Source organism: Maniola jurtina, chromosome 21 (assembly GCF_905333055.1).
Source record: "Maniola jurtina chromosome 21, ilManJurt1.1, whole genome shotgun sequence".
NCBI classification, from domain to species: domain Eukaryota; kingdom Metazoa; phylum Arthropoda; class Insecta; order Lepidoptera; family Nymphalidae; genus Maniola; species Maniola jurtina.
Window position 1 is genome coordinate 6554440 of NC_060049.1, and position 24862 is coordinate 6579301.

Below are 24862 nucleotides of genomic sequence, written 5' to 3' on the forward strand. Positions count from 1 at the left end.
GAATTATCCCTTTAAATTCAAAAGATTACAATTCCCTGTAAATGTCAGCTTCGCCATGACAATAAACAAGGCACAAGGACAAACACTGAAAACTGTAGGCATTGACTTAACAAAAGGTTGCTTTACTCATGGGCAACTTTATGTGGCATGTTCACGTGTAAGTGATGCCACAAATGTATATATTCTAACGAATGGGAGCAATACTCCGAATATAAGGTATAAAGAGGCATTACAGTAGGTAAATATGGAGATTGCATCGCATTCGTCGCACCGAGCGGACGTTGCTAGCTTATAAGAGTCAATATATTAAATAGATTTCATAACTAGTTGTTAAACACATAGCAAATTGTCTCCCTAGAAGCGACACTTATACCAATTGAACATGTCTGAAGACCATATGGACACAGTTACACCAGATGAAATGGATACACCAAAAAATGAAAATGTAATTAAAAGACGTCGTGATTGGGATATACAACAGCCGGATTTTAAAGAGGAGAGGAGGAGATCAAGCAAATGATTAAAAGTCTCAAAGAAGATATGGAAGAAAAGTTCGACAAAATAAGCCAAGACATTGTTGCCACAAATATAGTTTAAGGTACTAACATCAGGTTTTTAAGTGTCTGTATACTAACAAATTGAGCCATAGTAGCTTTAAATAAAAGGATTATTAAGGAGAGCAACAGTAAAATTCTTTGTGAAATAATGGACCGTCTTGCAGTAACCGAAGCATAAAATATACGCGAATACAATAAATAAACTAGAAGAGCGTATCACTAAACTTGAAAATGGACAGACAAAAACTTCTAGCAGAGAAAATTGAAGAACTTTTGCGCTTAAAAAGAATAAAAGCAGTGTAAATTAGAAATTAGAAAGAACCACCTCAGCACCGTCCTGTTCTTTCTCGTGCTTCTCGGTCCGGTTAAGGAAACACACAGTCCGATTGTGGCCAACTCTGACACCTTCCAGCAAGAAATAGTACAAACATCAGTGAATAGCCCTCCCCTACCAAATTTTGCAACGACTGACAGTTACATAGTCCATGATCAGACAAAACAGCTTTACTACGTACTCGAGTTAGCCGTAGCCGGGATCAGTCCCGGGCATACTCCTTGTCCTTATGACCTAATTTTGTCCTCCCTAGAATACCAACACTTTACGATAACAGACATATATACACGGTTGCTCAGTCTAAACGGGCAGCCCTGCATCCGCAAAACTGTAATATTCAGCCCTTCAGACTAGGCAAAATATTATCCCTCATTGCTTTCAAAGTCGCCCTTTTATAAGTGATACCATACCTATATTTTGCCAGCAACAGTGTGCCCGATGCGATTCTGACCCAACATTACGGAGGCATAAAAAACCCCTTGAGCATATCATCCCATACAAAAAAAAAAAAAATTAAGAACATTCCATTCAAGGAGAGCGAAGTAATTGAAGAACCTGTCAAAAAGCTGTGCGAAATCGTAAGAGTGGATGGCATCGAGATAAACTCAGCTCACCGGATTAACAACAGGAAAAAAACAGCAGCACCGTTGTTGTAAAATTCACTCGTGTTGATGATAAAAAGAAACTTCTTAAATGTGTAAAACGTTACAACTTGGCCAATGCGGGGTGCAAAATTAACGCACACAACCTGGGTTTTGAAGGTAATCAGGACTTCATTTATGTAAATGATTATTTGACTCCTCATGCTAGGAGTGTCTATTTCCATTCTGTAAGCTTGGCCCATATTAATTATCTATAAACGTGTACAAGTTACTGATTAAATATTTGGCGCCACTCAAATCATAACAAATCATAACATCATATTAGAAGGCGTCATTGATTGGCTGAAGTTGTTCAACATCTGATCGATAAACGTACTGTATATAAAATTCTTATAGTTTTTAGTTGATGAATTGTAGCATAATAAAGGATAATATTTGTAATCAATATATAAGATGAAAACATCTTTATTACTTAGACGATTTGTTAAACGAGCTTGATGATTTGTATATTAGTCACTAAGTTTATTCATTGTACAATTTGGATTGGCCGATAACGATAAGATAAAAAGGGGAGTGGCTAATAAACGTGGAGAGGTTACCTGTAAGAGTGGTTTTTAAAACTACGACATTCGAAAATATACTAACGTAAGAGGAACAACATTTATTTGACACAAATGTAAAAATTAATAAATTTAAATATGAAATAAAAGTGTAATAATTTATCATAAAGATTGTGTTTGTGATTTCGTCAGACCTTACCCAAAAGGTCAGAAGAGGGACATCAAGAAAATATAATATTTTCTTGTCACGCTCACGACTCAGAGAAACAAGTGGAAATATACAGAGGAACGAGAAAGAAGTGGAGGTCTAGTAGACCACAGACATTTTGGAGCACAAGGCCAATATTTGGGCCTCAATATATCAAAGTACCTAGTCATGGCATCAAAGGATTTCTGGATAAACGGGTAGGATCTTTCCATGATTTTATTTTTATTGATACCTATTAATGGTATTTTTTTTTTTTTTTTTTAATTTGTGTGGGTTTTCGTTTTGTTTGTTCTACATTTAGTTATCATTTTGTTAAAAAGCTTTGCTCCGAGTTGGAATGGAAATTATATAACGTTATGATACCTAGAATTACCCACATGTTTATAATTCATCTTGTATATTGGTTATACAAATGCGATCGACCTTCAAATTGTGGTTTAAATAACATTGAGGTATTTAGAAGGCTTATTTTACAATGAAAAATGAAAAATGTTTATTTACAAAATACAGTCTTGTACAATTTTCCTGTGTCTGGTGGTACCCGCACTAGGTTATCCTGTATCGTGGGTACAATGGAATAGATAGTGAACATAGTGTTAAACAATATAAAAAGTGTGGTTTACTTAATGATGGGCGTTATTGTTACTTTTAAATAGTTTTCAGGATGTATCTACTATGTCCTGCCGGGGTTTTATTTCTCATTAAATGATTTCACAGGTGAATATCTCATGGAACGTGGTATTTCAATCTTCACACTTGTAATCGTGTGCCGAATTAGTTTGGTTAAGAGTTACGATAGGGATTTATTTTCACATAGTGGTTTTGTTTTACGGAAGGTGAATTTCTGGATTTAGGTTCAATCGTTTGCTGCATTCATTGTATAGACAGATGTTTTCCTTTTTCTAGCACACAGTGACGCGATATTATCACACAGCACTCATTGGGCATCTTGAATGTTGTTTTGTGAAATTATTATTTTTTGTAAACCGCTTTGGGATAAGGTAGAAAAAGTTACATGAAATAGCTTTTCGTTTTACGCCTGCCAGTGAAATAATCCGTCTCTACTTGTAATGGTTACTAAGTGATTGGGGATATAAAATGTTAATTGATAAAAATGAAGGTGATCCGTTGTAATAAAGTGATAGTGACCAGGGTTAATAAATTGAGCATTTTGAGAAATATAAATCCTAAAATGGGTGTAAAAGTAGGTTTATCTTATCTGGTTATTCTTTAACTAAATTTAAAATTATGGTAAGTAGGTAGTCAGATAGTTTTAAATACGGGGTGCATAAATAAGTGTTTTTTTTACAAAAGTGAGGAGAAATGTTTTTATTTATCTATTTTTACCACTTGAAACGCGTAATGTTTGAGTTTCAAACATAACTTTGCTGATAACAGCTCACCATGAACAACCCATGGCCGGCCCACTACTGAGCAACAAGTGTCTCCTCACAGAATGAGAAGGGTTTAGGCCGTAGTCTACCACGCTAGATAACAGCTAATTTACTTTTAATACTGGCACAATAATTTGAGTACTACGAGTAGTAGGTAGGTATAGTATATGGGCAGCGGGGTTTTTTTTTTTTTTTACCTGTATTCACGCAATTAACTGTGTACTGCCGCATTTAAATGCAATATGATTTTGTTTTTATTGGATTAACATCGCTTGGCGGGTTAAATTCCTGGCAAATGTTCTATTAAAATTAGAGTAAGTTTTTTTTTTTATGGTAATATACCTACAGTACTGCCCTTAGGGCAGGGCGCGATAATAAGTACCTACTACCAAAATACTATTTTCTTTGTTGTACGAAAGAAATTTTAGGCAAATATCTTTGCACTACGCTCGCGTTTGTGGCATGACATTATCCCAGAGATATATTTAAAAAAAAATTCACGCTCGCTTGACTCGCTTCGCGATAGTTCAGCTTCGATATGCATTTAGTTAACAAAACTCTCAGGAAACCACGTTTGTTGTGCTCTCGAAATTGATCAGTCTGTTTGATAAAATCGAAATGCGGTGCCTTATAAATTTCGCTTAGGAGCGCCGGTAGTATCTCATGATAATAATATGAATATTGATCATAATTTTTTTTTAGGCTGATTAAGCATTGAAGATTTTTCGGCTGGTCTGGCATTTCGCCTGATTTTATGTTTTTGCTTATTTAGCGCGTTCAGGAAAGCTTTGACAACGTTTTATAACATGAGTATATATATTTTTTTTTGTTTTAGTTACCCAAACAGAAAAAAAAAGCATTAAAGATGTGGGACCGAGGGATAAATCTAGTGTGATTTTTGGTTGGATTATGAAGTTGTAGTTAGGGTATTTAAAATAGAAAGATTTCAATTGTAGGAAATGATGTAAAACATGTTGAGGATAAGTTGTGTAATAAAGTCGATAATTCACTTGTTGGATGTCACGCGATCTATTGCGAGGAGGAATCTTTTTCTTGTCTCCTTTTTTTTTAAATACGGTGTTCTGACGGGTTTTTATTTACGTCTCGGATTATTGAATACTTTCGGTGTTTGATTGGACGGTTAGAGGTTGCAAAAGCAATCGCCCTCTAATTAAATCATTTATTTAGGCATTAGTTCAATTTGGATTAAATCTCGCGAAAAGCCACGGTGGCTGTCTCTCGCGCGTCTTGGAAAGACATTCCTAATGCCTGTTTTTCTGAGGGAGGGATGCATTATCAAGTGAGATGAGCTGCAATGTTTGCGGCTGATTATTTTGGAAAATTTGCAATCGTGGCAAGTGGAGTAAAGTTTGACTAAACTATTTAATGAACTAAGTATATAATGGATTTGGTGAATGGTTATATTATATAACATTTTGATAAATGGATGATGTTGAAGAGTGTATGTATGTGGTTGATGCACATTTGTTTCATATTTTTACTTAAGTTATAAAGTATTACATTTGGTGAGTAGTTATTTATATTTGGTAGGGTAGGTTTGATAAACAGGTAGTTATCTTGATTAATAAGTGAGTTATCATTTTATAAATGCGTACTTTAATGTTTGATGAACTGGTATACTTGATAAATGTGCATATTTTCATACTTCAAAGACAAGTTGTACCTATTAGTTTCTTCAAGCTTTTACTTGCTGATAATTATATCAACATTCTTTAGAGCGCATGTCCTATGGACGAAATCGTTTATACATACTTTCACTGTTTGAAATGTTACAATCATAAAGATATAGTTATGACTAGAGGGGGTCATAGCTTGTTGCCGCTCTTGTACATCCATGTGTCAACTAGGTATTGTTATCAGTATATTTCAGGGAACCTCCGTTCGGGTGAAAGCGATAGCTGTTGGATAAATGCTTGTTGGGTTATCAGAAGACCGTGTAGTCTTCGATGAGGTTACTTGTAAATATTATAGCGAAATAGTAAGTTTAAAAATAGAATGAGGCTAAACTAAAAAAATGAGACAAAGATAAAAATAATAACTTAAAGCATTTAAACAGCATAAAGTGAAATAGTAACTTACAAACTATACATACATATTTACGAATTATGTAGATAGATATAGTATTACTGGATTACGTATATCAAATAAGAATACTGTCAGCTCATGTTTTGTTTTCGGCGTGGTAATTTTACGCTTAAAACTCATAAGAGATATCATGAGGTTCGCTTTCTGTAAAAGTTATTAGCTTTAACAGTTAATTGATTTATTACATTATTTATTTATTATACACTCAACAAGTAAAAGTATTTTGTTTTGACAAAATCCAAAGAAGTACCTATTGGATTAATAAGGCAAGGTACGAAGCATTGGCTGGATTTTACAACATTTAAAGTTTCCTGTTCATTTTTATCATTGAGTTAATTTGAGGCGGAAGGATCCTCTTGAAAATTTTTAAGATTAAGTTATTAGTAAGGAAGTATATTTTGCTTAGGTTAGTTTAAAATGTACAGCCGGTAATTTAAAAAAAAAATATATATATTTAATTTTACATAATAGGTGAAGCTGGTTGATGCACCAAAAATCGAATTATCATAGGAATTTAATTAAGCTAACATTTTTATTTATTATCAACTTCAAATATACAGTAGCAAACTGATTAGTTGGAATACATGCAGTGATTGGAATATTTAAGTTCCGATAGAAGAATCTATATCGTGGCTTGTTCCTTTATGGACAAGAATATTTTTTTTGACTCGTGGGACCACTTACACAAAATATCAACGTTCGGTTTGGAAGTCTTCCATGGCTATTCCTACAGTTCCATGACGTATTGAAGAGGTTAACACTTTGTCGCTCACCACATCAACCAGCACGGCATTTGGGTATGATGGATGGATGTAGATAGGTACACATTTGATGGGGGGGGGGGGGGGGGGGGGTTTAGTGGTTTGTATCAATAGGAACCAGGGGTTGAATGAGGAAGGCTGAGGACAGTACGTGTGGTGCTTACTAGGGAAGGTTTATGTTCAACAGTGACCTTATGATGATGACGATGTAGATGACGATGATGATGATGATGGACGTACGAGGATGAATCTTTTACGAAACGAATAAAGGAAAATCGAACAGATGCAGGTCATTACGGTTAACATATAAAATAATGTATAAGGTACCTACTTTCTTCTAATCTTTATGATCGATCAGCTTGTGATAGAGATCTTGATGTCGTAGAGAATAGAGATGTATCGAACGGAATAGTTATTTCATTTTTTTTCCTGCTATTATGTTGATATCGCTTTTCTCTATGAAAAGGAATTAATGATAAACTAATAGGTATCATTCGGCGGCGAGTCGCGACTGTGTCGTTCCCAGGGTCGAATTTGGTAGTTCTGCTTATGTTACTCGAAACGACAAAGTACGCCATATGGTGCATATTATGGCTAAAATAAAATATATAAGTATCATGTGAAATTATAAATCAAAGATTCTTTTTGCATGTAGATATTATATGGTTAAGAGGCACAAGTGACGCAACTACTGTACCCTGGCGTTTGTTTAACATTGTCCATTAGTACTTCAGAATGTGGATTTTGCTAGAAAAAAAAAAAAAAAAAAACAATAGGTAATTGTAAGAAATATGGGAAGCAACCAGGCATAGGATTTTCATACATCCGTAATCACGTTCCTTTCAACTCTCTATCTATCACGGTTCACGATACGCCGTTCACGGTTCAGGCCGTGACGCACGTGCAGACGGACAGACGGACGGAGAGCAGAGGTTTAGAAAATAGGGTCTCGTAGGCACCCTTCGAGGGGTACGGAACTGGAGAAAACTAAATTATAATAATGATAATAGGTTTTTTAGGTTACCAAGTAAAATTACTTCTCTTAGGTCGGATTGTATTAAGATGGATGCTTATGAAACAAAATTAAATGAACGGTCTACTCAAAGTGTTTTATGTTTGCAGGATCCAAGGATGTTGGAAATGAACAAATGAGGGAAAGGATGACCCAAAACTAGGTATGGGTCAGGGACACAAAGTCCCAAGGAAGGAAAGGACGAAAAAGTAAGCCCCGAGGTTACGGGCTATGGACAAAAAGTCCTATAGGAGGAAGGAGGTGGACCCTAGGATAAGGGTCATTAAAAATTTGGATCTGGAGGGAAATAAGGACAATCATATATGTATCCCGGTAGAAGAGAGACGCGCCAAGGCTCGGAATCCGCGATTTTCCAATAAGAAGGGAAGAAGAAAATATGTGCGTAAAACTATTGCGTTGAAAGTGTATGAAAATGTTTTGTGATTTAAATCGAGAACTGGCGGCGATTAACTTTAAGTTTAAAGAGTTTATTTTATCAAAAGGACAAGAAGTTCACTTATACGTATTCATATTAAGAATCGCTCCCGATTCTAAATACATATAAATATAGAAGAAAACATAATCTTTAAAGGTATGGTGACTATACAATAATATAAAAAGTCAAAACACATTATATTCGTTAACAAACTATACCTACATCTAGCTAAGATATCTATGGTGTTTGACACTGTTTGATTAAACTTTAAACTTTGTAAAAGATTTTTCCTCCAGTATGAGTTTCGGCAAGTACATTATGTAGTAGAGCTAGGTAGTTTTCATACCATAATTAGTCCTAGCTTTATGTAATTGTAGCATAATAGGTATGTTCGTTTTGTGTACCATATTTATGAGATTTAGCTTTAAAGTGATGCGTGTATGTACGGACTTTAATAGTATTTTCCTAACAAATAGACATATTTTGAATTTGTATAATTGACTTATATAATATAGTTCATCAGTTTTCTTATATAATTCTTTAGTGGGGAGGAGAGTCTAGTTGGAACAGAACTTTTAACAATTTATTTTGAGATACTTGAAACCCCTTAAAGTAGTTTTTAGTAATTAGTTTTACATGCTCATCCCCAAATCTCTATTGAGTGTTCCTGTAAAATATTGGCTTGTGAGTTATAATTGATACTTCGGACTTTATGCATATACCTACCTTCTTTGATTAAATTGAGGCCTCCTTTAGTTGCTACTGGTCTCGCAATTTTTGATATCTTTATGATTTTTGAAAAATTATTTATAAATTTAGAGTGTCTGCATCTTTTTATTTTAATATTAGCGGAAGAGAACAGAAAAATGAATTTTAGATTAAAGGCTAAATTTGAGTGCTACTGTAGACTGGCAGGTAAAGTTGCGAGGGTAAATAGTTTGGAATTGAATTGAGTTTGTCTGCTATTTTCTAATTATATCGGATGGAAAGGGTTGCTGCGAGTGCTCTAAAATTAAGTTGCAATCATAATCAATACCAATGTAACAATAAAACTGTATATTCTTTCTAGTTAAGGTTAGCAAGAATATTAATTTAATTAATTACTATCTTAATTTTTTTTTGTTTTGTTGAACTAAGTATTTGTCATTTTGGTTGTGAAGTTTACATGTTACTTAAGTTTTAATTTTTTTTAAAAGCGATGAGACTCGCTTAAAACAGGATGGCCGAGCTGTAAGCTTGGCCCATATTAATTATCTATAAACGTGTACAAGTTACTGATTAAATATTTGGCGCCACTCAAATCATAACAAATCATAACATCATATTAGAAGGCGTCATTGATTGGCTGAAGTTGTTCAACATCTGATCGATAAACGTACTGTATATAAAATTCTTATAGTTTTTAGTTGATGAATTGTAGCATAATAAAGGATAATATTTGTAATCAATATATAAGATGAAAACATCTTTATTACTTAGACGATTTGTTAAACGAGCTTGATGATTTGTATATTAGTCACTAAGTTTATTCATTGTACAATTTGGATTGGCCGATAACGATAAGATAAAAAGGGGAGTGGCTAATAAACGTGGAGAGGTTACCTGTAAGAGTGGTTTTTAAAACTACGACATTCGAAAATATACTAACGTAAGAGGAACAACATTTATTTGACACAAATGTAAAAATTAATAAATTTAAATATGAAATAAAAGTGTAATAATTTATCATAAAGATTGTGTTTGTGATTTCGTCAGACCTTACCCAAAAATTCGCTGGCATTTGCTAAATCTAACCAACATAAATTTTGTTGGACAAAAGATGGAAAAGTCTAAGCTTTTCTCATAAACAATCTATACACGCTTGAATCCCTTGAGAATCAGCAATGACTATATGATATTTTTTTTGTTGCTTTACTATTTAATTCCATCATGCTTGAATTTTTCTTTATTAATTTTAATTTTGACACTCAAAACGTTTATACCATGCACTTTCTCAAATTTGTACACTACAAAGACTCCAATCATTTAAGTATAAGAAAAAAAAGCAAGGAATGCCAAACGTATCGGCTGCCTCATCGACCATATCAATTCACAAAACTCGTACGTATGAAACGTACGCTTTACATATACAGGGTGGAATTTTGTAATGCCGCCTGGAGGGAAAGTACTCTTAATACTGTAGAAGGAAATTTTACTTAATAAAAACATTCCTTTATTTTTGAATGGAAAGAAAAATGCATTCAAAGATTTTTGAAAATTAGCTTGCCACACCCGGGAATCGAACTGACTAAAATCTGTAAAAATCACAACGTGTACTTTTATTGCATAGATCGTTAGGATCAATTATAAGGATCAAATCTCTCTAAGAAACTTGATAAATTAAATGAAAGGAACACAATGAAATCTGAAATAATTTACTTAAAAAATGGTAAACTAACTAATTAGTTGCTTCAAATGGTGTTATGTTGCATCTTGCATCTAAGAAAGGAGTCTGCATTACAAATTCGTGCAAATTGCAATCGTCTTATCTAAATAGTAAATCGTCATTTGAATGAATAAATGACAAAATAATAATTTATTATTATTCACTAACATAAGTAAACAGATGGATCTTTGAGTTAAAGAGCTTTAACTTGGCTCATTGAATTTATAAGTCCAGATTTCATGGTTTTCCTTTCATTTAATTTATCAAGTTTGTTAGAGAGATTTCATCCTTATAATTGATCCTAACGATCGGTGCAAAGTACAGGTTGTAAATTTTACAGATTTTAGTCGGTTCGATTCCCGGGTGTGGCAAGCGAATTTTCGAAAATCATTGAATGCCGTTTTCTTTCTATTCAAAAATAAAGGAATGTTTTCTTTGAGTAAATTTTTCTATCTACAGTATTTAGAGTACTTTCCCTTCAGGTGGCATTACAAAATTCCACCCTGTATAACTCTGATTAAAAATGCACGTAAGAATGGGAAACCTTTTACCGTTAAAGAGTTAACGGTAACGAGTTTTTTACTAATTTAAAGGCACTTCAAGAACTATGGGGATATAATTTCAATGAAGATGATGATAAAAACAATGTTATTTTGAACGACGTAAAAGTTTTGCAGTTTAATAAAGCCGAACCATTTATCTTCTCTTATAAAACTTCGTACAGTCAAAGCGATTTCAAAAAAGTTAATATAAGGAACAAACGTAAGAAAATGATGAGTCCAGAAGAAATAACTGTGACCAAAGCATTTTCACAAAGACGAGAGTTAAGTGAACGTAAGAAAAAAGACTTGCGCGATCTCATTAATAAAAACCTAATTCCTAGTTATTACGCAGATTTTTATAACTCTATACTGTATTTTTTTGTTATTATGAAAGTTTTAAGTATTAAGTTCCAAACAAGTTCCTTAATGATTGTGATAAGCTATACCTAATTATTAGGCAATTTATATCAAAGATTTAAGTTTTGTTATGCAAAGTTTATTGGTAAAATTATTTACCATGGTTGTGATGATTGATAATAATAATAAAAGTAAATTTTTAAGCTAAAACTCTTTGTAAGTTTAATTTTTAATAAAACATTTTATTTCTTATTTTGTTTTTTCATGTATCGAATATAAAATTACCCTAAATAATTTAACTATTATAGTGTCTTATTTGTGAATGTAACGCATCTTACAATCAAAACTCAGAAATATAGAGACCTAAAACATAAAAGGTCTTTCTCTTCAGCCTCAGCATCCAGAAAGTGCTCAATGACCTCGAATCTCCCCTCAACGTCTGGTATCTCGATGACGGCACCATAGGGGGCAAACCCGAGGTCGTGGAACGGGACCTTCTTCTTTTAATACCACGCCTAAAGGAGCTGGGGCTGGAGGTCCAAGCACGTCCAAGTGTGAGTGCTTCCCTTGCAGTCCAGAGGCCCGCCTTCTGTTTCCTCACTTTGAATTTCTTATACCTGGACTGAAGGAGTTGGACGCCAACAATTTCTTCCTCCTAGGCTCTCCTATCTTTTCTTCTGCTATCCCTGAGGCTATCGAGGCAAGAAAACATCTTCTCTCCACAGCACAAAAGCGTCTTAGCGACCTCTCAGCCCATGTTGCCTTGGTCCTTTTGCGGACCTGCTTTGCTGTCCCCAAAATTACATACTTACTGAGAACTTGCCCAACTTGGCTGCATCCGGGTAGTGTCTCGTCCTTCGACGGTGTATTAAAGGTCACCTTGGAGTCAGTGCTATTACATGCTAGTACATGCTCAGAAAGTTGGGTATCAATTCTGCAACATTACGATATCCGTAACAAAAGATCGAGGACCTATCTATTCACCCCGTTTTACGGTAGCTTACTTTTTTACTATACTCTTAATTTTAATGTAGGTACAATTCAAAAGGGGATATTTCCTTAAAAGGTGGAACAAAAGGGGATATTTCGATTTTGTCCTAACAAAAGGGGATATTTTATTTTTTTATGTCATCAGTAAACCAGAAGGTATTAAAATAAAAAAGGTGTAATTCTTAGTATTTTATTATGCAGTTCTTATATAGTAACATAAAAGGTTTTCCTACAATAAGTTTTTTCTATTTTCTGAAAAATAAGTTAACATGCACATATCCCGTTTTGAAAAGACCCTCCTCAATTACGATACATGGTGTATTCATGCAAATGCATATCTTATCAAAAATAAACTGTGCAAATTCGTGAATGATAGCCCAAAGAAGAGTGCAACACAAGATGATCTTGACAATGATGAAATGGCGAAATCGGAGCTGTTGCTACTGATAGCACCTTCAGAGCTAAAACAGGTAAAAAACTGTAAATATGCTAGAGATGTATGGGTGACTCTAGAATCAATATTTGCCAGGAAAGGACCCGCCAGAAAGGCGACTCTCCTAAAAAAGCTGATCATGGCTAAACATTGTGAAGAGATTGATGTTCGTGAGCATATTAAAAATATGATGGATATATGTAGTAGATAAGTTACAGGAAATGGATATTACTATAAATAGTGAACTTCTTCCGATTATGATTCCCTACAGTCTGTCTGCAGATTATGAAAATTTTAGAACTGCAATCGAATCACAAGACACGCTTCCAGATCCTGAAAAGCTAAGGGTGCGTCCACATCTGGCGAATATGCCGCGAATGTGTAGCTCGCGAGCCGTTAGCGAGCTGCGCGCGTGCATTTTTGTTCGTGAGCCGCTCCTGCGCCGCCCGCGCGTAGTTCGCGCAACCTAACGCCTAGTTCGCACTATGCTAGTATTTTAGTCTAGTAGCGAGTCATTTAGTAGCTAAACGTGTCTGAACACCAAAAATTTAGTCAAGTAGGTTAGTAAATGATTTAGTTGAGTCGATCCATTTTATTCTATTTTTATCGGGCGAGTAGCACCTCCCACCACGCGTCCGTGCTCACTGGTTCGCCGGCTAAACAAGTCCGAACCTGTCGATTTAGTCGAGCTCTTTAGTTGCCAAAAAAATGTCGTTTCGCTGGAGCGAAGATACAACTTTAACACTCTCACCGCCACGTGGATTGCTGGCCGCCCACGTAAATTTGAGTGTAGCGAGCCAATATTGGTTTTTGAATTTTAACTGGCAAGCCACGTGGGCGGCCGGCATACCAAAATTGCATTTTCTTGTCATAACTTGTCAAAAATTTATATGGCACGCCACCCGTGTAAATAAGCCAGTTGACCACGCGCCGCCCACCTAGCCTGCGGAGAAAGACTTTTGGCGCGCTTTTTTGCATTGTCGGAGTTTAGTGACTCGGATTCGGACTATCAACCGCCGCCATTATGGGATGGATCTAATTCGACTAGCAGCGACTCGTTTTTATCTCAAGACGATGTTTCACCTCTGAATGAAAGCACACCAGTGCCTCCGGAGCCGCCGCGGTCTGACTGGCATCAACCTAACGGATCGCGACAAAAGAGGTTTCCTTTGGATATACAAGCAGGTATTAATATTTCTAACAATTGTAACACGGAACTTGATATTTTTCGACTATTTTTAAACCAAGATATTATGGATCTTATGGTGCAAATGACCAATTGTTATGCTAATAAGGTAAAAATACTTAAAGTTGTTACACGCAACATGAGACTTGCCAAATGGACAGACTGTACTGAAGAAGAAATTTTAAAATTCTTGGGCCTGCTGATTTTTATGGGATTCAATAAATTACCTAAAATTAGCGACTACTGGAGCAATTAAAAACTGTATAAAAATGAAATAGCTCGCCAAACTATGAGTAGAAACCGCTTCGAGCTGTTATTGAGATGTTGGCATTTTGAAGATAGTTTTTTCAATGCATCAAGTACAGACCGTCTTCCGTCTTATACCATACGACGTTTGGTGCAATTGCTCACAGGCACATTTCGAAATGCCAAAACACCTGGAGAGTATATCACTGTGGACGAGACCATGGTAGCTTTCAGAGGGCGTATAAAATTTATGCAGTACATTCCTCGCAAAAGACACAAGTATGGGATCAAACTTTTTAAAGTCTGTGATGATGACGGTTATACGTACGACCTTATCATTTACGAAGGTAAAAACTCGAGCGGGCAAACCAATACACCTACGAATTTAGTAATGAAGCTATGTCAACCTTACCTAGGGGTAGGCAGGAGTGCGGTGACAGATAATTATTATACCAGCGTCGACTTAGCGCAACAATTATTGCAAAACGATACGCATCTAATTGGTACATTACGCAGAAACAGGAAAGGATTGCAAAAAAAAGTTGTTCAAAACACTCTGTTGGTTTTGTTACTGTTACGAGCAAAAGGAACCGTAACAAGAAAGTTATGAAACCTACCCTGATTGCTGATTACAACAAACACAAATGCTCCATAGATTTATCAGATCAAATGGCAAGCTATGCCAATCCTGCCAGAAGAAGTATCCGTTGGTTCCAGAAGCTAGCCATAGAACTGTTATTTTCGACTGCTGTCACAAACGCTTTTATAATTTACAAAACTCATAAGCGGCTTAGTAGCAAGAAGTACACCATAACAGATTTCAGAGAGAATCTCTGCTTGCAGATGTTGGGAATCACTTCCAGTTCGAACTCATTGGGTAGTTTGCCAAGGCGGCAAATACAACACAAATTCAGTAAATCAACACTTACTGATCATAGAGGAAGACTTATTCGGCGACGATGCATCCATTGTTATTAAAAAAATAGAGATTCTGGACTATCACTTATAGAAGCCAGTTGGCTACGCAAAAACCGCAAAAATTGGCGACGTATAGAGATAATGTGATTTTAAGAAAATAAAATGTTTGTATCATTCTGCCCCACCAGTGGGGCACTTTGATACATGCGGTGGGGCAGTTTGATACGTATTTTAGATCCATATGAAATGTAAATTTAAACTGACTAAAAACCCAATATAAACTGTATTATTACTTAAAATTAAGAAATAAAACAATTTTATTGATTGAGATCGCAAAACACTTTTTATTAAGAGTGCACATTAGCCATAATCAGTCTCTTAAGTTACTTAAGAAATATAATCACAAAAAAAAAAAACAATATTGTCATCATAGAACTAATTCTCTGTTATTTTCTTAATTATATAATCAGTTATATACTTACTAAGTAATGAGACTTTAACATTGAATATTGTTAATGAAAATATAATATTAGAACCTCCTATCAAAATGAACAATAGTTTTCTTAAAAAAATAAACAAACATCAAAAATTTAACAAAAATAATCATAAAAACTCTCATATAAATTACAAAACAATCTACTGGATATTATATCGAGTTAAACCTACCGAAAATGAATAAAGCGACGATGTTCGAGATGTGCCTTTGGAGAAAGTTGGTTTTGGTAATTGCAAAACTACATCTCTAACATAGACACTTGCTTTGTCTTCCACAATTGGAAATATCAACTTATAAGACCCTGTTTTTTTTCTGAGATATGATACTTCATATTCTGTCACATTATACTTAAATACGACTTTGGCAACGTAGTGAATCACAGTTTTCTTCTTCTCAAACTTAATTAGTAGGAAATCTCCAATATATATGTGTTCAGGATTAACTGGTTCTTCATTAATTACCTCTTCTTCTGATTCCGATGGCATTCACGTCATCACGACTTCATCTAGACTAGAATCGGAATCTATTTCTGCAGGCAAAGAAGTTACTCTTTTTCTTTTTTGGCTCAGTTAACCCCAACAGATTTTTCGCTGTTTTCAATTCTTTTGCATGCTGTTTTGCTTTTTGTAATTCTCTTTTCCTGTCCTTTTCATTACGTAAGCTTTCTAATCTATGTTTTTCTGGTGTGTCAGTGTATATTCTTGATCGTCCCTTTTCTCTTCCTATTCTTTTTAAGACACTGTCAGTAATCGCCTTTTTTGGATAAGGTCTAACTACGTCAGGAGTAAGCATAGCCGGTGATGAAGAAACATGTAGAGAATCGTCAGCATCAGACACTGAAATTGGGTCGGTATCCAAAGTAGGAGTTTTATTTTGTTCTCTATCAACAACTTCATTATTTTGACTTGTTTCCGAGTCTACAAAATGTAAATTTTGTGTTTTGTGAGTGTTCTCATCTGTCAAATCGTGATAACCTGTGCTGAAAATGTCTATCGGTGCAAAGTCGTCGTCGCCAAATACCAGTTTATTAATTGGCCAAATTCCAGGTTTGGAAAAACCACCTATGATATTCTTTGGTGTAAATGATTCCAAATATGCTAATTTTGACAGTTCAGCAATGTTGTATATGGTCAAAGTCTTTCCAACATTTTGAATGTGCCAGTCGTTGAAAGCTATCTTCAATTTGCCTTTGAAGGGTCCGAACACACTTACATCAAGCGGTTGCAATTTGTGTGACGTGTGTGGGGGCAGACTCAAATAAACAATACCGTTGTCACGACAGTAGTTAACAGCTTCTATTGAAATGTGCGATTCGTGGTTGTCAAGAATGATTAGAATTGGGTTATCTTTATTGCTCGAAGTAAGGCGTTGAATGTGTTTCAAAACTCTTATAAACAATTCTGATGTCATCCAGCCGCTTCTGTTTGCCAACCCTAGACTTCCATCAGGAGCTCCATTTAGGAAGTGATCTTTGTAGTGAACTCTTGGAAAGACATAAACTGGAGGAAGAGAAGAACCAGTAGCAGTAATAATACCACAGAAAATAACTAACTCTCCGCGTTCTGCAGAAACTATTTGTCCCACCTGTCTTTGTTTTCTTCCAGCAATAACTTTAGGAGTAGAAAGAACTGTGCTTATGCCTGTTTCGTCTAAGTTTATTATTCGATCGGGTGTAAAATTGTACTGTCTCATTATGCGTTCGTAATTATCATGAAATTGAGCTACAGCAGCTTTATTAAAAGCAAAGCTTCTTGCTGCGCTTGTGTTTTCTGGTTTTCGTAGACTCAATTCTGGGTTTCTCTTCCTGAAGCCAGCTGCCCAATCTTTTCCAGCGCATTTGTTTTTTTCCAGGGTTTTAGATAATTACACCCTGAGGATTCTGCGAACTCGTATGCCAAAGTCAAAAGCTGTCTCAATGTAAGGCCATAGTGCATTTTACTGCAATTCAATAAATATTGAGTCAATGCCTTTTCTTGTTCGATTGAAAAAACTTGTGCAACGGTATACTTGGAACCATAGATGTTTGATGAAGTAGCTGTAGCAGTGTGTGATGATAAAGCTGCAGTAGTAGTGTGTGCTGAAGATGACGCTATTTGTGCCATCTCCATAGATGGTGCTATTTGTGGTGAAGATGGACCTGCTTGTGATAAAGAAGATTCTGCTTGTAATGAAGAGGATGCTTCATTTGTAGATAATATTCTAGTAGCTTCAAATGATTTTCTGGCTTTTTCTATGCGATGTTGTAGGGTCGCAGTTTTGATGCTATATTTGTCGGCTGCTTTGCGTATAGATAAAGTCTTTGACAATACTTCACGTATTGCGTCTTCAATGTTTTCTTCATTGATATTTTTTCTATCAGTTTTGGGTTTGTACGTGCGCACCATTTTCTGAAAAAAAAGAAAATAAACAATAAAATAAACTATTATTTTTGACGGGGCACTTTAATACACTAGAGGGGCAGATTGATACGTATCATTGTACCCCGCACATTACCGTATCAAAGTGCCCCAATTCCCATTTTCCCATTGTTTGTTCCTGTAAGTTCTGAATCTTATTTTATGTATATATAAAATCTGTTGTCTGCTCAGTTTACAATAATATATGGATTTGTGATCAAACTTACTGATCATTCTGTTTTAATTTACAGCATCAGCATCATGAATCGAAATCGAAAACGACCTCTAACCGATAAAGAAATCAGCGAATATATCGAGAATCTAGCTGACTTATCTGATTTGTCGGGCTGTGATTCAGATGATGATCCGTGCTATGACACTTGTATCGTTTCTCCAGCAGAAAGTTTTATTAATGGACCAGAAAGTAACTTAATAGAGATGAGACTAGAACAGATGATGGGTATCGAAGATAATGTCAATGACGAAATTGTGGAAAAAGATAATTATATACCAACCACAGAGTCATTATTAGAAGTTTTATCAATTATTAATGCATATATAACTTATAACTGTACCCACGTGGCGACATTGCACTCACATCGAGATTTTAGGCTACGCCTTGCACGGGCATTGATAAATAAGTACTCTACTCGAAAGCTATGCACTGTAAACACACATTTCAGAAACAAAAAAGGTGGTCAGTTTGGTGTACCTGACGAAATAAGGTTGTTAGAAGTAGGTATACATATGCCAGAGGAAACCCCGAAGTATAAACTGTGTCGATTTTGTAGTACTAGTAAAAAGGAGCAGAGGTCAAAAATTCAATGCAGTACGTGCAAAGTGAGTTTGTGTGCAAAGAAGTGTTTTAAAATGTTCCATACAGTCAATCAATAATTTTGTTATTGATTGACTGTATGGAACATTTTAATTTTTTTTCTGTGATGTAACCACAAATTCACGGTTTTCGGATCTATTCCTTTACTTGTTAATTAAATAATAAATAAAATTTTGAATTGCACGTTTCATGTTTTTTTTTTATTTTACATTCCTAAAATGAAAAGTAAAGCAGGGTGAGGAACTAGTATATGAAAAGTAGTAAAGTTCTTGAAAAAATCGTAACCTATAATGAACAATAGGAAATTATTTCCCACTTGTTGATAATTTGTAATATCGTTACGAATAATGGGAAATTATTTCCCACTGCAAAACCCCCCTTTCCCCCCATTTTTCTACGTTTTTTCCATAAAATTTGAAATCTACTCGCAAATCTCACCTAAGAACCGGTCTCGGTTTTTATTTACCTCTTAAAAAGTTTTCTATTTGATTAAGGGTTAAAATACAATAATAACTATATTTACTTACCTGTAGTAACAAATAATAACAAAAACAACTAAAAGAATCCTCCTGAGACACAATTACATTTCACGTTTTTTTTTTGTAGGCAGCGGCGCACGCCACTATCAACACGTTAGTGACCGTTGAGATCCAATGGCAAACTGGCGGCGAACGGTGTCACAACTCACAACTGTCATTCTTGTGAATGCCCTTGAGCATTCTAGTGATGTGCCGGACTGTGTAGCGTTTATCGGTTTTGAGATATAGATACTGTACCAATGTGCCCCGTGAATCAATGTGCCCCCCCTCCCCCTAAATACCGTGTGCCTGGAATGCCCAACTAAACCTAGTGTTCGTGGACAATGTTACGCAGAAATCCACATCCAAATTAATCCTTAGTTTTTCTATTACATATTTTGATTTTTATAATTGTGAGTTTCACTGCTTTGGATGAATAAATAAAAAATAATATTTTTCTAATACTAGTTTTACTCATTCAATTTTTATCCTTATACTACTTTAAATATAGTCCAATTTTCAATCAAATTTTTTTCACGGGTAGCGCTTTAACTGAACTAATCAATGAAGTCATCTTTGAATCTTTATCTAGCAAGCCAAGCTCTATAAAATAATATGAATTAGTGGGATCACAGCGGACCCCACGGCCTGTTGATAAAGTCAACGACGTGTCCCGCCGATAACCCACATGGCGTGCTACACTAGTTACTTAAAATCAAGCGTGGCGAGAGGTGGAAGAGATCTAGAAGAAGATAAAATTAAAGTGTTTAAGGAGAAAGAAAAAGAAGTTGAGGATGAAGATTTACTATTTTTGAAATCGCTAGCTCCATATTTTAAATATATGAATCCAGTACAAAAATTAAGATTAAAAATTAAATTACAGAATACAATAGCAGACGAAATTTCTGTAGCTATGCCACCACCCCCTTCAAACTCTTCGTCTACTATGTCAATGTCAATCATACCTTCACCTGTGCAGGCATCCTCACATCCATCCATGGCACCACCGACAAACACGCAACAATTCTACGAATCATTTAACCTTTTCATCGCCACGCTGTCGAAAGAAAACCGTGCCTGCCACGCCAAGCCCTAATTCAACTTCAAATACCTACGAAAAAGTAGAGATTCCAAAATTATATCGATAAATCATTATTTTTATTAAAAAAGTTATTTTTATATTTATGAGTTTTATTAAATTCCCACTATTTCTTATTGAAGAAACAATTTCAATGCAGCTATATAGTTTTTAACAATAAGGAACCAAGAAATCAATGAGATAATAAACTAACACCAAACACGTTTGGACAGCACTATTCACTATGGTTACGTCATTTTCTGTCGGCTATACACGACCGTGGCGTGGAGGGCACGGTGTTCAGCGATTTGCTCGCATCTAAATTAGGGATGTGGTAGTTTGGCACGCCGTTTATCGATAATTAGCAAATTACGATTACGATTACGAATAGTGATTGATTCTCTCTACGGCTAAGACAAATTCATGGTATTCCGGAAACTAACCAACCATAAACAAATAGGGTGGCCAGAGCTCTACAGACTGTAGACCCTAATAATTTATTTTTATTACCTAACTACTTTTTCTATAAAATTGTTTTTTTTTTTTCAAAACAAAAGAGGGAATTAGAACTACTTAGTGTGTTTATTTATTACTTCCAAAATTTATCAATCTTATCTGGAATTTTCCAACAGGCGAAACCAACGCCTTCCAACAGGCGAATGATCTCATCAGTGCTCATCTCACAGGTACTCATTTTAAAAATAAGATATAAAATATTTTATTTCTAAACACATCTGACACCGTAGCACCATACTATACTAAATATATGGGGTAGCAGTTCACCACATCTAGGGTTGCCATCTCTAAAATTTGACAACCAGGACAAGACGCGTGAAACCCCCGCTTCTTCTTTTATTGGTAAAATTACTTTTAGCTTTTTCTTTGACGGACCATTATCTGACGCCAATGTATTATTCTTTCTTTTAATCTTATTTTCATTCTCTTTTTCTTCTGTCAAACAGCCTACGGTGTCGTATTTTGTCAAGGTGTCTACGGTATCTAAAACTATATCAAACCCCGTTTGAGGATATTCTACAACATTGTCAAAAACCTCTAAATTCAGAACATCATAACATTCAAGGTAATTTCCATAACGGAATCAGTCTGATTAGCATTTTGGCTAGGCGAAACAGTGAGGTCAACAATATTAAGGTCACTGTGGTCAGTTTTACTACAGGGTGCAATATCAGTAACGGTAGTGATTCCTCCGTCACTTTTATCTCGAGGCACATTTTCGAGATCAATGATCGAGATTGTTTGAACGTCAGGGTTACTCTGATCGTTTTCAGCAATAAAAGCAGCGTTTTGATTGCTGTCCAAAAATATTGTAGCATCATGACCACCGTGGTCAGTTTTATCTACGAAGGTGGTTGGAACAACACGGTTTTTATTGCAAAGTGCTACATCGATTCCAACAACAGAGACAGATCTACTGCCACGATGACTCCGGTCATAATCAAATGAATGAGTTTCGGGATTAAGACAAGTGCAAAGCCCGCGTTCATCGCCACAAAAGCAGCTTAATTGCCGATGCCTAATTTGACCGGCATCGACAGATATGATCTGGTGTAGTTTCATGGTCTGCGGGACAGCTTTAAGATCTCTTGGAATGATTTTGTTCATATTCTCGATATCACTATCAGAGACTTTGAAACATTTAACAGATTTCATGCTGGTTGATAAATGTTGATACGCATCTTCGGCATCTGTCACATCATGGCCATAAGCTACACGTCTATCTAACTGTCTTTTGACTGCACCCCCAATGCCATCTGCGACTCCCTTACCATGTCCACTTTCCGAAAATGTTCAATTTCAATTTTGTTGTAAATAAGTTAATGAGGAAAAAGTTCTTTTTTTGTCGATATTGAGATGAGGGGCCGTCAGAAAAAAAATGGATAATTTCAATTGTTGGGTCTGATTTCTTTACAAACTGTAATATGGGCAAGAGATGTGCCCAGATGGCATTGGGTTCGTGACATTTGTTATCAGATATCGTTACAAACGATTGCGACTTACCGATCCAATAAATCATACCACAATGAAGTGTTATACTATTTTTCGATGCTCCAAAATGCATTGATTGGATCTCGGCCCCCAGTTTACAATCGTAATTCTCGGAAAAGTCAATTAAAATGGCAATTTCTTTAATGCCCAGATTTTTAATGCAAATTTGGTATTGCCGCTGCTGCTTTTTCCAATTGTAGTAGTGTCTCTTAAATTTTGAAAACTCAGCTTTAAATTCTGTCACTAGATCTCGAACCTTTCCTCTCTGCACTTGTTTCACGGTTTTCTTAGTAGTAACACTTTTTTCCGCTTTTTGGTATGTGTACAGGTATATTTGTACAGATATTTGATGTATATATAGCGCCGTGTTCTCTACCAGGGTAGAAAGAAAAACAAAAGAAATGAACACTAAAAAATATATATATTATAATTCACAATTTTAAGTTACAATTTGTAAACGTCAACATGATACAACGGGCTAGAGGCAACTAACGAATTACGCTACGTCGTGGCACGCGTAGCCTCTAAAATGATTACTCGCTAGTGCCTCTACATCACACCACCCCAAATTTTTATCTTAATAAAAATTAAACAAATACAAATTTCCGCAACCTTAACTTTATTTCACAATATTCGTTCTTTATTTTTCGACAACCCTAGCAATGTTTCCGATCCGCTTACCCAACAAATCATAATTTAAACACGTCACCCAGTTAAAGTGTTCCTTTGATTCGATGCATGGTACATCTCTTAACACATCATACTTGAGATGAGTCACTACAACTTGAGCGGGTGGCGACGGGGTCGCTGTGGCAAGTCCACTTACAATTGTTGCTATGCCCGCGCCATCCAGCCTACGTTGCACTCAACGCTTCGAATGTTGGTTACATTACATTTTACATTTACACACTATCCAATAAACTATAACAATCGTCAACCACTCTAACACTCTCAATAATAAGGTTTAGTTATGACTTCTAATAAAAAATAATATATGCGGATCGGGGCCATTTTACAATACTTATTTCGTAATACTTATTGCTTAATTGCTAGTTGATACTCAAATTATTCTACTGATACCTAACGGGCGTTTTGCTGACTCTCCCACTCCGAGTAGTACGGATTGTATGAGTCGGCAAAACGTCATCGTCACTAAATCTACATTTTTTCTTACATGACGTTTCACCCGGCGTTTGTCGTGGATTTTCGATATCCAGGACAAAAGCCGGTTTCAACCTGTCAATAGAAATAAGTGCTTGTCTATTGGGTAACTGTACTAAGTATGCTTTTTCCAACCGCTTTATGACGTCATAGGGACCGTCATACGGTGGTTGTAGACACTTACGCATTAAATCGTTTCTAACAAAAACTTTTTTACAGTCTTTTAAAGCAGGGTGCACAAAAATAGTCCGAGAGTCTCTCTGTGTCTCGGGTTTCGGTCTTAAATTACTAATTACCTGTTTCAACTGCTTTAGGTACTCCTCACCGTCCGTTATCTTACTATCCGATGGTTCGAAAAATTCTCCAGGGAGCCTCAGAGTTCGCCCAAAGGTTAATTCCGCGGCACTTACCCCTGTGTCACTGCGTGGTGCTGCACGTAGTCCCATCATAATGGTGTGCATTTCTTCAACCCACGATCTATTGTCCTTTAATCTCGCCATTAAGGCGGCCTTAAAACTACGATGCCATCGTTCGATCATGCCATTACTTTGTGGATGGTACGGTGTCGTCCTAAACTTATGAACCCCTAAATATTTCATTAACTGTCTAAAGAGACTGCTTTCAAATTGCTTTCCTTGATCTGAGCTCAAATTAATAAAACACCCATGTCTAGTAATCCATCCTTCATACACGAGTTTGGCTACTGTCTTCGCACAAATATCTTTAATTGGAAATGCTTCCGGCCAACCTGTTTCCCTATCGATCATTGTAAGACAATACCTGTACCCTTCTTCTGAAATAGTGAATGGACCTGTAATGTCAATGTGTAAATGACACATTCTATCTACTTTTGCAAATTGCCCTAAAGGTGACATAGTGTGTCTGTGAACCTTTGCTTTTTGACACTCTATGCACGACCTAGCCCAAATACCTATATCTTTATTCATCCCAGGCCAAAAATAATTATTAGTTACCATTTTCCTTGTTGTTCTAATGCCAGGATGGCTTAGGTTATGTATTGTTTCGTATGCGATACGCCTAAACTGTTTTGGTAAGTAAGGCCTAGCCTTATCGCCTCGCAAGTTACAAACAATGGGCTTATTTACACTCAGGAAGTCTATTTTTATTAGTCTCGTATTACCGTTTCTTGTTCCTAACAATTCTGTGAGCTCTTTGTCGTTCGCTTGCGCAATAGCCACTTCTGTGAAGTCAAGTACAGACGGGCACGAAATTGTTTCAACTCGCGATAACGCGTCCGCGGGCGCGTTCTCTTCGCCTTTTGTATAGCGTATATCCGTCGTGAA

At 35.8% G+C, this 24862-nt stretch overlaps 1 protein-coding gene and 1 long non-coding RNA gene across 2 annotated transcripts; one reads left to right on the plus strand and one right to left on the minus strand.

Moving 5' to 3' along the window:
- The first annotated feature begins 371 nt into the window (after positions 1-371).
- On the plus strand, positions 372-21233 carry LOC123876082. The gene is made up of 3 exons (XR_006798252.1): positions 372-384; positions 3804-3809; positions 21183-21233. It is a non-coding gene; the product is annotated as an uncharacterized LOC123876082 (long non-coding RNA).
- Positions 15593-20457, minus strand: LOC123876080 (MFS-type transporter clz9-like). Its single transcript, XM_045922217.1, has 2 exons — positions 19322-20457; positions 15593-17950 (listed from the first exon to the last, which is right to left on the minus strand). Exon 2 carries the CDS (start codon positions 17253-17255, stop codon positions 16074-16076), a length of 1182 nt encoding a protein of 393 aa, XP_045778173.1. The 5' UTR covers positions 17256-17950; positions 19322-20457; the 3' UTR covers positions 15593-16073.
- Positions 21234-24862: the final 3629 nt, after the last annotated feature.